General features: G+C 37.5%; 1 protein-coding gene across 3 annotated transcripts in view; it reads right to left on the bottom strand.

The window, feature by feature from the left end:
- Positions 1-2,366: 2,366 nt before the first annotated feature.
- LOC118993936 (uncharacterized) overlaps positions 2,367-13,412 on the bottom strand; it is a 30,486-nt gene continuing 19,440 nt past the window's right edge. For all 3 annotated transcript variants that reach the window (XM_037056467.1, XM_037056465.1, XM_037056466.1), the window contains 3 exons: positions 7,895-8,001; positions 4,217-4,307; positions 2,367-2,681 (listed from right to left, as the gene is read on the bottom strand). In XM_037056467.1, the coding sequence (XP_036912362.1) occupies positions 2,565-2,681; positions 4,217-4,307; positions 7,895-8,001 (315 nt within the window). In that variant the 3' untranslated portion in view covers positions 2,367-2,564. The remainder of the gene's footprint in view (positions 2,682-4,216; positions 4,308-7,894; positions 8,002-13,412) is intronic.

The following is a 13,412-nucleotide window of genomic DNA, read 5'->3' as shown; positions in this document are numbered from 1 at the left end:
GGCTTGGTGATGATGAACTCCTTGAATTTGATCTTATCTGAGAAGCACTTTATCTGCCCTTCCATTCTAAATGAAAGCTTTGCTGGATAGAGCAATCTTGGCTGTAGGTCTTCGGATTTCATGACTTGGAATACTTCTTTCCAGCCCCTTCTTGCCTGTAAGGTGTCTTTTGAGAAATCAGGTGACAGTCTGATAGGAACTCCTTTGTAGGTGACTGTCTCCTTATCTCTTGCTGCTTCTAGAATTTTCTCCATTTTAATCTTGGCTAATGTAATTATAATGTGCCTTGGTGTGTTCCTTCTTGGGTCCAGCTTCTTTGGGACTCTCTGAGCTTCCTGGACTTCCTGGAAATCTATTTCCTTTGCCAGACTGGGGAAGTTCTCCTTTATTAGTTGTTCAAATAAGTTTTCCACTCGTGGCCATTCCTCTTCCCCTTCTGGTACCCTTATAATTCAGATATTGGAATGTTTAAAGGTGTCCTGGAGGTTCCTAAGCCTCTCCTCATTTTTTTTAATTCTTATTTCTTCCTTCTTTTCTGTTTGATTGTTTCTTTCTTCCTTCTGGTCCACTCCCTTGACTTGAGTCCCAGTTTCCTTTCCATCACTATTGGTTTCCTGTGCATTTCCCTTCATTTCAATCAGTTTAGCCTCCATATGTTCCTCTAATTTGTGGCTAAAATCAACCAATTCTGTGAGCATCCTGATCACCAGTGTTTTGAACTGTGCATATGAAAGATTGGCTATTTCTTGGTCACTTAGAATTATAGGCTCTGGGGCTTAGATCTGTTCTTGAGTCATGTTTGGTCTGTTCACACCTGTTATGTTTGAGGGGCAGAACCTTAGGTGTTCACCAGGGCCAGGCGACCCAGTTGCTGGGTTGTGACGCTGTATGTGGGGGCGGGGTCAGAGAGGGAAAAAAATGGCGCTCTGCTCTGCTCTCCTCTCTCAGATTTCTGTCCCCTCTGCGGCTTCCCACAAGCAAATTGGGCCCCTCTGGTGCTGGTTCCCGGGTGTGTGGGCCGTGTACTCTCCAGGACCCTGTGGGTCTCTCCAACAAACTCTCTGTGAGCCTGGGAGCCTCTCCCGGCCCCTCAACCCCAAGAGTCTTTCCAGTTGCTGGGGCCCTAGCCTAAGTGGTCTGTTTCACTGTTCGCTCCTTTGCTTGGTTTATCTGTGCATGAATGTGTGACCGCAGTCAGCCAGCAGCCCTGCACCCTCACTGGGTCCACCCGTCGCCACCCCACGCTTGGGATCCACCAACCACCTCCGACTCCGCTCCTGGGTCCCAGGGACCAACGGATCTTTCCAGCCCGACCCCGCCCCGCCACTGACTCCGCCCCCCCTTACTGGTCTGGCTGAGTGGTTCCTTGTTGTCGGACTTCCGTACAGTTCGATTTTCACTGTTTTGGCTGTGTTTTTGTTTTTAAAACTTCGCTGTCTTTAAATTTACTTGTGGGAGGGGGCACAGTGTTTCCACCTATGCCTCCATCTTGGCCGGAGGTCCTCTTTGGTTGCCTCTGGTGAGTCCCCTGCTGGGAACTGACCTGCAACCCAGGCATGTGCCCTGACTGGGAATCGAACCACGATCGTGTGGTTGGCAGGCCTGTGCTCAATCCACTGAGCTACACCAGCCAGGGCTGTCTTTTTATTTTTAGCATTTTGTTTAGCTATTGACCAATAACTGCCTTTTGAAAGTTAGAATTGATTGCTACTGCAAATTCTTTTTCATAAGCAGGTAATTACAAAAAATATATCAGATAAACTCTTTCAACAAATCTGCAAAAGGTGCTACGATTCCTAAATGTGGGTTAGTTTAGTTTTAAAAAGCAATTTTAACAGAATACTAAATATGAAATTACTGGAACCAGTTAAGTGTTCAAGTTTTGATATTCCCTTGTATTCTTTAAAAAAGTTTTACTCTTTCTGAGAAATATAGTCATTATAAAAAATATATAGTCAAAAGAAATAGTTATTATAGAAAACTGTAAATAAAAAATACAGAAAAGAAAAAAAATTACCAGTAATTGTTCCTCTTAGGTATAACTCTCTATTTATATTTTAGAGGCTATCTTTTTAGCTTTGTTTTTCCCTAGCAACTGTAATTATTTTTTATTTTAGTCCCTGTGCTAGACTCCTCAGCTAAAGCTGTGTCCAAGGAACCTTAAAGACCAGATCTAATAACTGGGATACAGTGGAATTTCCCTTCCCTTCACTCTTCTTTCTTGATATTTTGAAGCTACTTCTAGTCTTCTTTTCTCCTTTTTTTTGTCATATCTGGACTTGGTAGACAGAGTTAGTGACTAAAGAAAGACTTCTTATATTTGTAACAGAATAAAAGAAACCAGAGGAAAATCACATATTTTCAGATAAATATTTTAATTAAATTATACACAAATCAAAGTTGTATATATACATATGCACCATTTATAAATATGTAAACATGTACAAAGGCTAGAAAAAATACAAAGAAAAAAATAAGTGTTAAGTGTAATGGGAATATATGCCTTTTTCATTATTTTTTAATATACTCACAAAACATCACACTTAGGTAGGACTCTTTTAGTGCTAGAGAACCTTATATAAGTGTATTTGTTCAAGAGCTTCCCTGTCAACGTCCTTTTCTGGGTACACATCATAGTTCAGTGGCACCTCTTCTACCCAGAAAGCTAACTGTATATTAACCTGAAAAAAGATGATAAACAAAGATGAAAATGCAGTGTGATCCTATTTCCTTGAAGAAATCATGACTAAGTAACTGGACACAACAGACTTTTACTACAATGAGCAGGACTAAGTTCTACACGGTGCCACACGAACAATTCTTTGTTGTACTAAACAGTCTGTGGATTCTTGGACTAAATTAATTTACTCAGATTTGGGAATTTTAAGGAATAAAGAAAATATGGAATACAATAATCATTTTAATATAAATAGCCTAATAATTATCATTAGGCTTAAACAAAAAAAGACTAATGCAACAATGGGAATGCAGAGAGAAGACAGAAAAACTGCTTGTGTATACAGACATGGTGCTAAGCAGGTACGTGCAGGGCTCATCTCCCTCCGTGACCTTTGTGGGGCCCTTCCCTTCACCGTGCACACCTGCGTCTCCGTGACACAGAAATTCTGGGGCCACCAATGGATATACTATACATCTGTCTATATAAGTTTCATCAAATAGGAGAGCAATACAGTTATTCAAGAATTTATGCATAAGGACTCTTTCATAAATATTATTTTCCTATGGTTATCTAGACAGATTTATGTTTTTAGTGTGAAAGTAGTTTTTTTGATAAAATAATTGATTTATTTCAAGATATTATATATAGAAATCCTAAATTGGAGACCACATATTTTAAAGGATATGTTCTCATTAGTATAGAAAAGTATAGCAGGATCACATACTTACGGAGTGGGGATCTCATGGGAAAAAATTAAGTGGTGGGGAACTGGGGAGATTAACATCTTTTGTTTTATATTGTGTCTATGGATTATTTCCTGTGTTATGGAAAACATGAATTACTTTTATAATTTAGATGACTGACAAAAATTTTTAAAAAGGTATGATTAATGATTTTTTAGTTTTTTTAAAGGAAAAATATACATGTTTAAATTTGGTAGTGCTTATATATAAGGAAAGCCCTACTGAAGAAAATAATAATAGTCTGTATTAAGAAACACAACTGTACCTTTCACCTGGATCTCAAAGAGCTTTACCAATACTAATTAACCTTTATATAAGGATCAACTTACGGAGTAGAATCTTATTACTAAATATCAGCTTCATTTTATATGAAGAATCTGAGGAAAGGTGGTATGTGTGAGATTCCAAACTGACCTAGAAGCCTCCAGGTTACTTATTTGATTATAGAACATTGCATTACTCTGTTCCTTTTCTTCTAAGGGAAGAAGTTATGATGTGGGTGTACAAAGCCTCTTACAAACATTTAATAGCATTTGTTATTCTAAAACTGTAACTGCACAGTTGGAACAATGGAGTAGAGAAGCAAAGGAGTATGAATCAAGAAAAGAATTACAATGTGAGAGTTCCTGAGGCCAGTTAAACCGCAAACCAGTTCTTAAGCCAGAGGAGTTCTTGCTATTCTTCCTATCGTCTGTCATTATATTCAGACAACATTTCTAGAATATTGTAACAGCTACCAGAAAAACATAGAAGAAAAGTTTTGACAATAAAAATGCAGGGAAGGCTTACATACCTGAAGACTTGAGAGAGACTCTGCAAGACTTGGTACTGTCACTAATAACGATCCTTGTTTCCTTACATTATGGCTGATGAATTCCCAGGCTCTACAACACATTAAAAACTATATGTTAGGTTTTACCAGACACCAGAAACTTTTTTAAAAAATGCAAATGACAACCCTGGCTGGCAGCACAGTTGGTTAGAGTGTTGTCCAGATACACCAAGGCATTTGGTTCAAGCCTTGGTCAGGGCACACACAAGAATCAACCAATAACTGCATAAATAAATGAAACAAAAACATCAATGTTTCTATCTCCCTTCTTTTCTCTCTCTAAAATCAATAAATAAAAAATTTTAAAAACAAAGATGACAAAAGAAAATGCCGTACAGGTGGTATCTCAAAATCCAGATGGGCGAAACATGTTTGCCTGAAGAAAACAGGACCACAACTACATACTAGAAATAGGTAAATTCTTTAGTTCCTGAAGGAGGGTTGACAGAATTATGAAGTTACACTATGACAAGATTTAACAGGGTTGTGATTTGGTTTACTACAAGGCAATGTAAACCAAAACTCAGTTTGAACACCAATTCACAAGTCAAAGCTGCATCAGCAGTTAGAGGCCCTGACATTCTTTAGAGCGTGTCAAAAATGGTTCTGCAGAATCGAACTGGGCTGCAGGGTAGAGGTAGAGGCGAGTCATGGAGAAAGACCATAGACACCAGACACCAAGCAAAAACTAACAAACAATAAGGGTATATAATATGTAGATTAGATCTCTTAAAACAATACCAAAAATGAAATCATACTTTATTTGACTGTCATAAATATTGAATGGAAAGCCTTCTGGACAATACGACCCCTGAGAAGTTTAGTGGGATCAGCCAGGTTTAAAGCATGATCGAATGCCATGTGTATGTGTACATGTCAGGGCGCAGTGCTGACCAGTTCTGATGGACCTTTAGTGCAGACACAAACTGGATTCCGCAGTCTTGACAGCACAGTCCACTACTGGGGAGCAATGAGCAAGCAAAGCAGGGATATGCATCCCTTGCAGTGGGGCAGCTGGGCAGCTGTGTCATTTGCAATTATTTTAGTTATAATAATGGTTAAGTTTAATACATTCTGAAGTTCATTGGGCAAAATGATACAAATGTTTTTTCCACCTCAGGTTAAATGTAAAATCATGTATCCGTGTTTGTTAATAAATATCACTGCGTTTGGGCAAGAGCTGTTCTTTTTTTTTTCTTTTGATGTGGTTCCTTAAAAATGATGTATGTTAAAAGTTTATTTAATAAGGATGAAGAAGCTGAGTATACTCTGTATGGCTCTCAAAATAGCACTTGCTGTTCCTGGTAAGCTGTCTTGGTACATACAGGCACCTTTTAAACTCATGACTCTATAATCTGCATGTTACCCTGTAATGAGATATAACATTCTGAAAGCTCAGCCTTTCCTATTATCTATAGGAAACACATTATCTATTATTATATTTCTTTTAAAAAAGATTTTATTTTTTAGAGAAAGGGGAAGAAGGGACAAAGAGGAGAGAAACATCAGTACATGAGAGATACATCAACAGGTTACCTCTCATGCCCCCAGCTGTGGACGTGGCCCATAACCCAGGCCCTGAATGGGAATCCAACTGGCTGCCCTCTGGTTTGCAGGGCACTGCTCAATCTGCTGAGCCACACTAGACAAGGCTATGATATATTTCTGTTTTCTCTTATGTACTAACTCCCATAGCAGTACCATTCCACTTGCTCTCAGATCCTGATTAAGATGACAGATCTGTGGAGGCTATATACTGGCCATCTATTGTCTTTTACTCACTACAATATAAAGTTAATAAGGGTAAATGATCAGTTTTGTCAAAATAATTCTAGTATCAGAATTCTTTACCGTATGTTCTAATCTGTCTCCTGTCAACTGGCATTCAAGATGGAGATAAGATAATTAACCATGAGAGGAAATAACCTCTCTATATTTAGAATTCATTGTACTAGACTAATTTAGGAAAAATGACTGAACTAACACAGGTGGCAAACACCTACTCAGTGAACCCTGTAGGGTTTGTGAATGAATGCACTGAGAAAGTTTTTAAAACAATCCTAACATGCAGTCTTTCCAGTATCGAGTCTAGCAGTAGCTTTCATCATTCTTCAGCATTCAAAGTCTTCGTATAATAAATCTCCAGAGTTTACAGTGTTTTAAAACTTCTTATACAACATAAACTTGATTATATTTCAAGTCCAATAATTATGAAATGTTTTGGCTACTGGTCATTAATTTAAAAAGGTAAAAAGCTAATCATACTTTGTCTACTGGAAATTAAACTTAAAAGAGAGCACTCTGGTTAAAACAACTTCGCTAATGTTGTTTTTCTGGTCTTTAGCCTGTGACTAAAAATTGTTATTCATTGTGGCTGGGCTTCAATTATGTGATTAGCTTTCTGTTGAGGTAGTTTCTTTTGAAACTACTGACATAGTTAGTTTTGTAGTGATAACCTACTAGTCATGCGTGTGAGTGTGCATGTGGGAGTGAGAAAGTGGTAGCTGGGGGAAGAATATAAAAGACGAGGTGGTGGCAGAATAAAGAGGGTCAGCCATTCAGGATTCTACTCAGTGTTAACTGTTTATGGTCTGTATCCCATGCATTTTTATTTCTCGGAGGTAGATCTCTCACTGATGCACTAACCCAACCACTTGTGTATTCCCATTCATACCCATGGAAAGGAACCTCTCTGCATCTAGACTATACATATGCCCTTACGATAAGTAAGAACTCAGCAACCCTAACTAGACAGAAAATCAGCATCTCAGACTAGAGGAATTTTCTAATCAAAGGAACCTATAGATCCTTATGGGTCACAAAGCATTAAATTGTGGCAGAGAAGTCAAGAAAAGTGATCACAGACTTGCTAATTTTTCCACTACTTGAATAGTGGAATAACTCAAGGAAACTACTATTACCCCTCATGAACATTTTTCAAGTTTGATAATTAATCACAATTTTGGTTAATATTCTTATATCTTGTTTTATATCCACTTATAGGCATTTGTTAATTCCCTTCATTTTGTGATAGCATAGTAGATACATATTTTTTCAAAGAAGAAAAGAATCAGTATAAAGGCCTACTAGGAACTAATACCTTATTTCATTCCTGACTGCGAGGCAGATGCGTGGGTCATGATATCATTTTATGTCTATCTAAAATCAGATATAGTATTTTACAAAGTTAGACAGTTTACTTTTTTATTTAATTTTATTTTTAATCCTTACCAGAGGACACTCTTTCATTGCTTTCAGAGAGAGGAAGGAAGAGAGAGAAACATGGATAGAGAGAGAAGCATTGACTGGTTGCCTCCCTGACTCACGCAGACCAGGGAACGTATGCGTCCATACTCGGGTAGGAGAATAAACTTGCTACCTGGGCATACGCCCTGACTGGGAATCGAACCCGCAGCCCTTCTGCTATGGGTCAACACTCCAACCAATTGAGCAAGATCAGTGAGGGTTACAGTTTATTTTTATTTTTGTTTTATACAGAACACCTTTGCTTTTAAATATAACCTCCTCACAGCTGAGGTCATTTTTTAAAAGTTTGATATGAAAACATTTCTGTTTTACCAATCCCTTTTCATACTTTGCTGGATAACAACAGACTTCTTGCTTGAATAAAGAGCATACCTGGCCTGTTCTGCCTCATCAAGAAAATATTCGAAGACATTATTCATTATAACGACATCAGCATTTTGTAGAAGGGAATCCTGGGTACAGATGTCTGCATGAAGTACCTAAAGAACAATGAGTTCATTTAAGACAACAAAGATACTCTACAATCACAGGAGAAATATCTATTGGTTCAGTAATGCTGTGAGATCATAAAGTTAACAACATGTAAAGTAAACCCTTCTTAAAATGGGAGAAAGTACAGTATATTTAATGCGACTGCCTATGGGAGATAACGTCTAATAAAACCCATAAACTTGTGAAAATGTGTTTATTTCTTTTAGATGGAACTTTTTAACATAGTCCTAAGTATACTCTTTTGACTCCTAGTTCAGAGCTTTTCCCACTACAGCAGTCCCCCCTTACTCATGGTTTTGCTTTCTGTGGTTTCAGTTGCCTGTGGTCAGCCATGGTCTGAAAATATTAAACAGAAAATCCAAGAAATAAATAATTCATACGAAGTTTTAAACTGCAAAGTGTTGTCAGGAGCACATCTAAATGTCACGCTGTCCCACTCCATCCTGCCTAGAGGGGATCACCCTTTGCTCAGCCCATCCACACCACGTATGCTCCCAGCCGCGAGTCACTGCGTAGCTATCCTGGCCGTCACAGTGACTGTTGCAGTATTGCAGTGCTTGTGCTCAGGTCACCCTTATTTTACTTAGTAACGGCCCCAAAGTGCAAGAGCAGTGATGCTGGCAATTCAGATGTGCCAAAGAGAAGCCCTAAAGTACTTCCTTTAAATGAAGAGGTGAAAGTTCTAGATGTAATAAGGAAAGAAAAAAAATCAAATGCTGAGGTTGCTAAGATCTATGGTAAGAACAAATCTTCTACATGTGAAGAAGGAAAAAGAAATTCATGCTAGTTTCGTGGCCCATCTCAAACTGCAAGTTATCACCACAATACACACTGAATGCTTAGTTACTGTGGAAAAGTCATTACATTTGTGGGTGGTAGATACGAACAGAAAACTTGTTCCCATTGATATCAATGCGCTGCTCCAGAAAGCACTGAGCCTCCAGTACGTGGTCCCCTGAAATGAGTGACACCAAGCCATTGGCTACAAGTAAGGAATGGTTTGGACTGAAAAACATAAAAATTACTGGAGAGAGACCCACATTCACATAACTTTTACTACAGTATAATTGTTCTATTTTATTACTAATTATTGATAAGCCTACTTTATAAGTTAAACTTTATCATAGGTATATATGTATAGGAAAAATCATAGTGTATATATATAGGGTTTGGTACTATCCACAGTTTTAGACATCCACTGGGGGTCTTGGAGCATAGCCCCTCAGGTAAGGGAAGACTCCATCAATTGTTGTAAGAGTCATCAAGTTCTCGCTCCATCATTAACGAGGTTTGTACACTTAGGTAGTCAGGGTCCTCATAAATAAGACAGAATTCATAATATCTGTCTTGATTCATAGATCAAATGGAACCATAAAAGCTATAAAAATAATTTATAAATTATAAAATTTTAATACAGTAGGTTAATGGGCCTTGCCTGACTCTTCATCTAAAATTCACTGGAATATATTATCTGTCCAAAAAACAAAACAATTTATTTAAAAATTATATACCTCAAAAAATTAACTTAGACCACAATCATCAAGTCTGACAGATTAATGGGGAAGATAACAAGAAGAAACATTTATTTGTTCAAGAGCAAAGCAAAAGACTTTTATTTTAGAAAAAGTTTAACTACTCTGTATCATGTGATTTCTTTCCAAATAAACACTTGGCCTTACAAATGTGTAATATTCAGGAGGTTGTAGGGACTGATTTCTTTTTAAAAATAATCAAATGCTAACATAATTTAAATTAAAGTGGCCCAGAACCTCTGAAGCACAGCTTTGACATGTTTTTGAATGCAGAAAAAAGTTAATCACTTAACCTTCTAGATATGTAGCTTAGATACAAAATACGTATGTAAATTAACCTACTGATACAATATAGCTTTCACACAATTTCTTCTTTTCCTTTGCCATTTCTGTTCACTTCTCCCCAACCCTTACCCCACAGGTAGGATAGAAAAGAAGCAGGTGGATCAATCCATTATGGCAACCGACAGAGGTGCTTGCTCTAGAGGTCCCAGGAAAAACCCTAGGAATGGTTTTGGACAAACTGGAATGCCAATAATGCAACAGGTCACAAAGTGACCAAAATCAATTTAACCAGTTTCTAATGGGTATCTCCCATGTACTAGATACTGTGTAGGGAGCTGTGTCATAATGAATGAGATACAATATCTGCTCTCAAATACATCATAATCTACTAATGGGGTGAAACAGCTATGCTCACTCTAAGTGCCATCAAAGGAAGTGAGCAGGCTATGAATGCAGAGAAGTTTACTTTTAGCCCAGAAGAAAGGAAAGAATTTAAATCAATGGGTCTTCCATGCCTATGACACATGTACGTGGCTCTTCTACTTTCCTGAACTCCAATAACAGGTTTTAAAAATGTAAGGGGTACTCTCACGAGGATGGGGATAATTGGGATAGAAATAACACACACAAAATTTATGTCAGGAAAAAAAGGATGTAATAAGGAATTTAGGAGACCTGAAAAAATTGATTTCTAAGCCAGAAATATAGAAAGTTTTTCCTCACTTCCATGGAGAGAGAGACAAAGAAGGTGAAGGAAGGATGGAAGGAGTAAAAAGTGAAGAAATTTCCTTCTATATAAAAGGGCAAGGTTAGAACCAAATGTGGTTTGTACTACAGAATTTCCAAAAGGCTCATAATTAGTGGTATCAGTTATCTCTGAGTAAAGGAGTAAGAAATGCCAAAGATAATTTGGTTGAAAGTTAACTTAAGAAACAGGCAGATCCTCATATAATTTTCTGGAAAGGGTAAAAAAAGGTCTTTGGGCCAGGGGACGCCAGGCCTAGTTAAAGGAAAGGATAATATACTGAAAACAAGGGAATTAAGGAAATACACAGACAGGACACTGAGAACCCCACACCTCTCAGTTCCCAGGTACTGCTGGCCCGGAGTAAGGGGATTTGGAAAGGTTCCCCCTGGGCAATCAGACTGTCCTAAGAGGAAAGATCTTAAGATTCTTCATCAGATATTTTCCAACTAATTAATTACCCAAATGAGATCACTCAGCAGTGAAGCCCACAGTGCTCAGAACCCCACTTCAGTGCTTCAGTCAGAACTTCAGCCTCTGTCACCCCAATAAATTCAATTTTTTAAAAAAGAACTTCGATCAGCATTTTTGTTTCTCACTCTAAAGTATGAGCACATAACAAAGGATTCCTAGACTTCTGAGGAAACCCCTGTTAAAAAAAACAAAAAAACCCCAAACAAGTACAAAAACAAAACAGAAAAGTAAAGACTGAGCCTTGAAGGCTAATTGATTTCAACAAATATTATTAAAAAGTTATCCTAGAATTCCTTTTTGTTATCTTTTTGTTATCTTAGGGTTCCTCAAATCCATCATTTGTCTTTAGTTTCACGGAAGGAAGTTAACTGCTAAGGTTGCCAGTAAATGGTATAAAAACAGCTTTCTGCCATTGGGCTGCTCATGGCCACAGAAGCTGGGAAAGTATGTGCATGGGTGTATGTACATCCACATAATTCCTTTGAAAAGCAAGGGGTAAATATCTTCTAAAATGTTAATAAATATTTACTTTATACACCTTTAACATCTTTTAAAAACTAGCAAAAAAGATAAATAAAATCTTTAAAAAAACAAAAACAAAAACAAAAACCCTGGCTGTGTAGCTCAGTGGATTCAGCATGGGCCTGCAAATCAAAGGATTGCAGTTCGATTCCCAGTCAAGGCACATGCCTGGGCTGCAGATCTGTTCCCAGCAGGGGATGCAGGAGAGGCAACCATACATTGATATTTCTCTCCCTCTCTCCTTCCCTCCCCCTCTAAAGATAAATATTTTTAAAAAAGCAAAAAAGTACTTGGTTGTCCATTTATAAACTATGATTCTTAATAAGCCCTAATTTTTAAATCTCATTTCCAATTAAATTGATATTCCTAATATGTGATTCTTACTGTGTGAAAGTCATGTTTTGATTCAATACATGCAGGATTATAAAAAAAATCTATGAATTTATTATTGGACAATGAATTAGTTTTGGTAATTTCCTTCTCTATTTCTAAGATGGGAGAGAGAGACAAAGAAGGTGAAGGAAAGATGGAAGGAGGAAAAAGTAAAGAAATTTCCTTCTATATAAAAGGGCAAGGTTAGATCCTTAATCTTACTGAGATATGACTTTCAACATTAGATTATCCTTAATATCAGATATTGTTAGATACTCAGTGTTTCTCTACATTGCCATTAAAAGTGTAGGATCATTACTGAAATAAGGGTTAATTACTTCACTGACCAAAAAACTTTCTTTCCTTTTTTTTTGGTTATTTTTCCCTTTACATATAGCAGTGATTTTTCCACTGGTGTGCCATAAGAATTTTTAAAACATGCAATATCTGACTATTTAGTCAGGAGCAGAGACCTCTTTTCCCTTAGATTGTCAAATTAAAAAAATGACAACAGACAACAGAACAATAGCCATCTGGTGTGAATGCCCTGTCTTGAACCATAAATATATAGGTCATATATCAGAGCTGCATCTTATTGGTCATATCACATAATAAGGTTGCATCTGATTGGTTAATTCTTGGTACCAGAAATCATTACATACAAGCATCGGCATGTATATTTTTTCTTTTTTATTGAATTTATTGGGGTGACATTGGTTAATTAAATTATATAGGTTTCAGGTGTACAATTCTATGCTACATTATCTGTATATTGTATTGTGTGTTTACCACCCCAGGTCAAGTCTCCTACCATTACCATTTAGCCCCACTTTACCCTCTTCTTCCTCCCCCAACCCTGTTTCCCTCTCATAGTCACCATACTGCCTTCTATGAGGCACCTGATTTTTTAAAAAGGTCACTTGGAGCAAAAAGGGTAAGTAATTACCTTTTTTTGGGTAAACTGATCAAAATTATACCTATTTTTGTCAGATTGGCAAAAATTATGATTTTAGTTGTGCTGTAGAATTTTACTAATTAGTTTATGCATGCCATGAGATGAAAAAGGCTGAAAAAGAGAAAACTTCTGTTGGAGCCCAACCCAGGGCACCATTCCCTCATGAACTGTTTATTATTCTGTGGCGTCTGAAATTTTTCCTGAGAGCTTAGAAAACAGGAGAGAAACACTGTGAGCATTACTTAATATTTTTGCTTACTTTCTATAGTTTAATTAAATATACTTCTTTTTTTTTAAGATTTTTAAATTTATTTATCTTTAGAGGGGAAGGGAAGGAGAGTAGAAGAGAAGTCTCAATGTATGGTTGCCTCTCGTGAGTCCCCAGCTGGGAACTGGCCTGCAACACAGGCATGTGCCCTGACTGGGAATCAAACCGTGATCCTGTGGTTCACAGGCCCGTGCTCAATCCACTGAGCTACGCTAGCCAGGGCTAATTAAATATACTTCTAACCA

The sequence above is a fragment of the Sturnira hondurensis genome, unplaced genomic scaffold, assembly GCF_014824575.4.
Source record: "Sturnira hondurensis isolate 20B ecotype Veracruz unplaced genomic scaffold, ASM1482457v3 Scaffold0008948, whole genome shotgun sequence".
Taxonomy (NCBI): domain Eukaryota; kingdom Metazoa; phylum Chordata; class Mammalia; order Chiroptera; family Phyllostomidae; genus Sturnira; species Sturnira hondurensis.
This window is presented reverse-complemented; position numbering and strand designations above follow the sequence as displayed.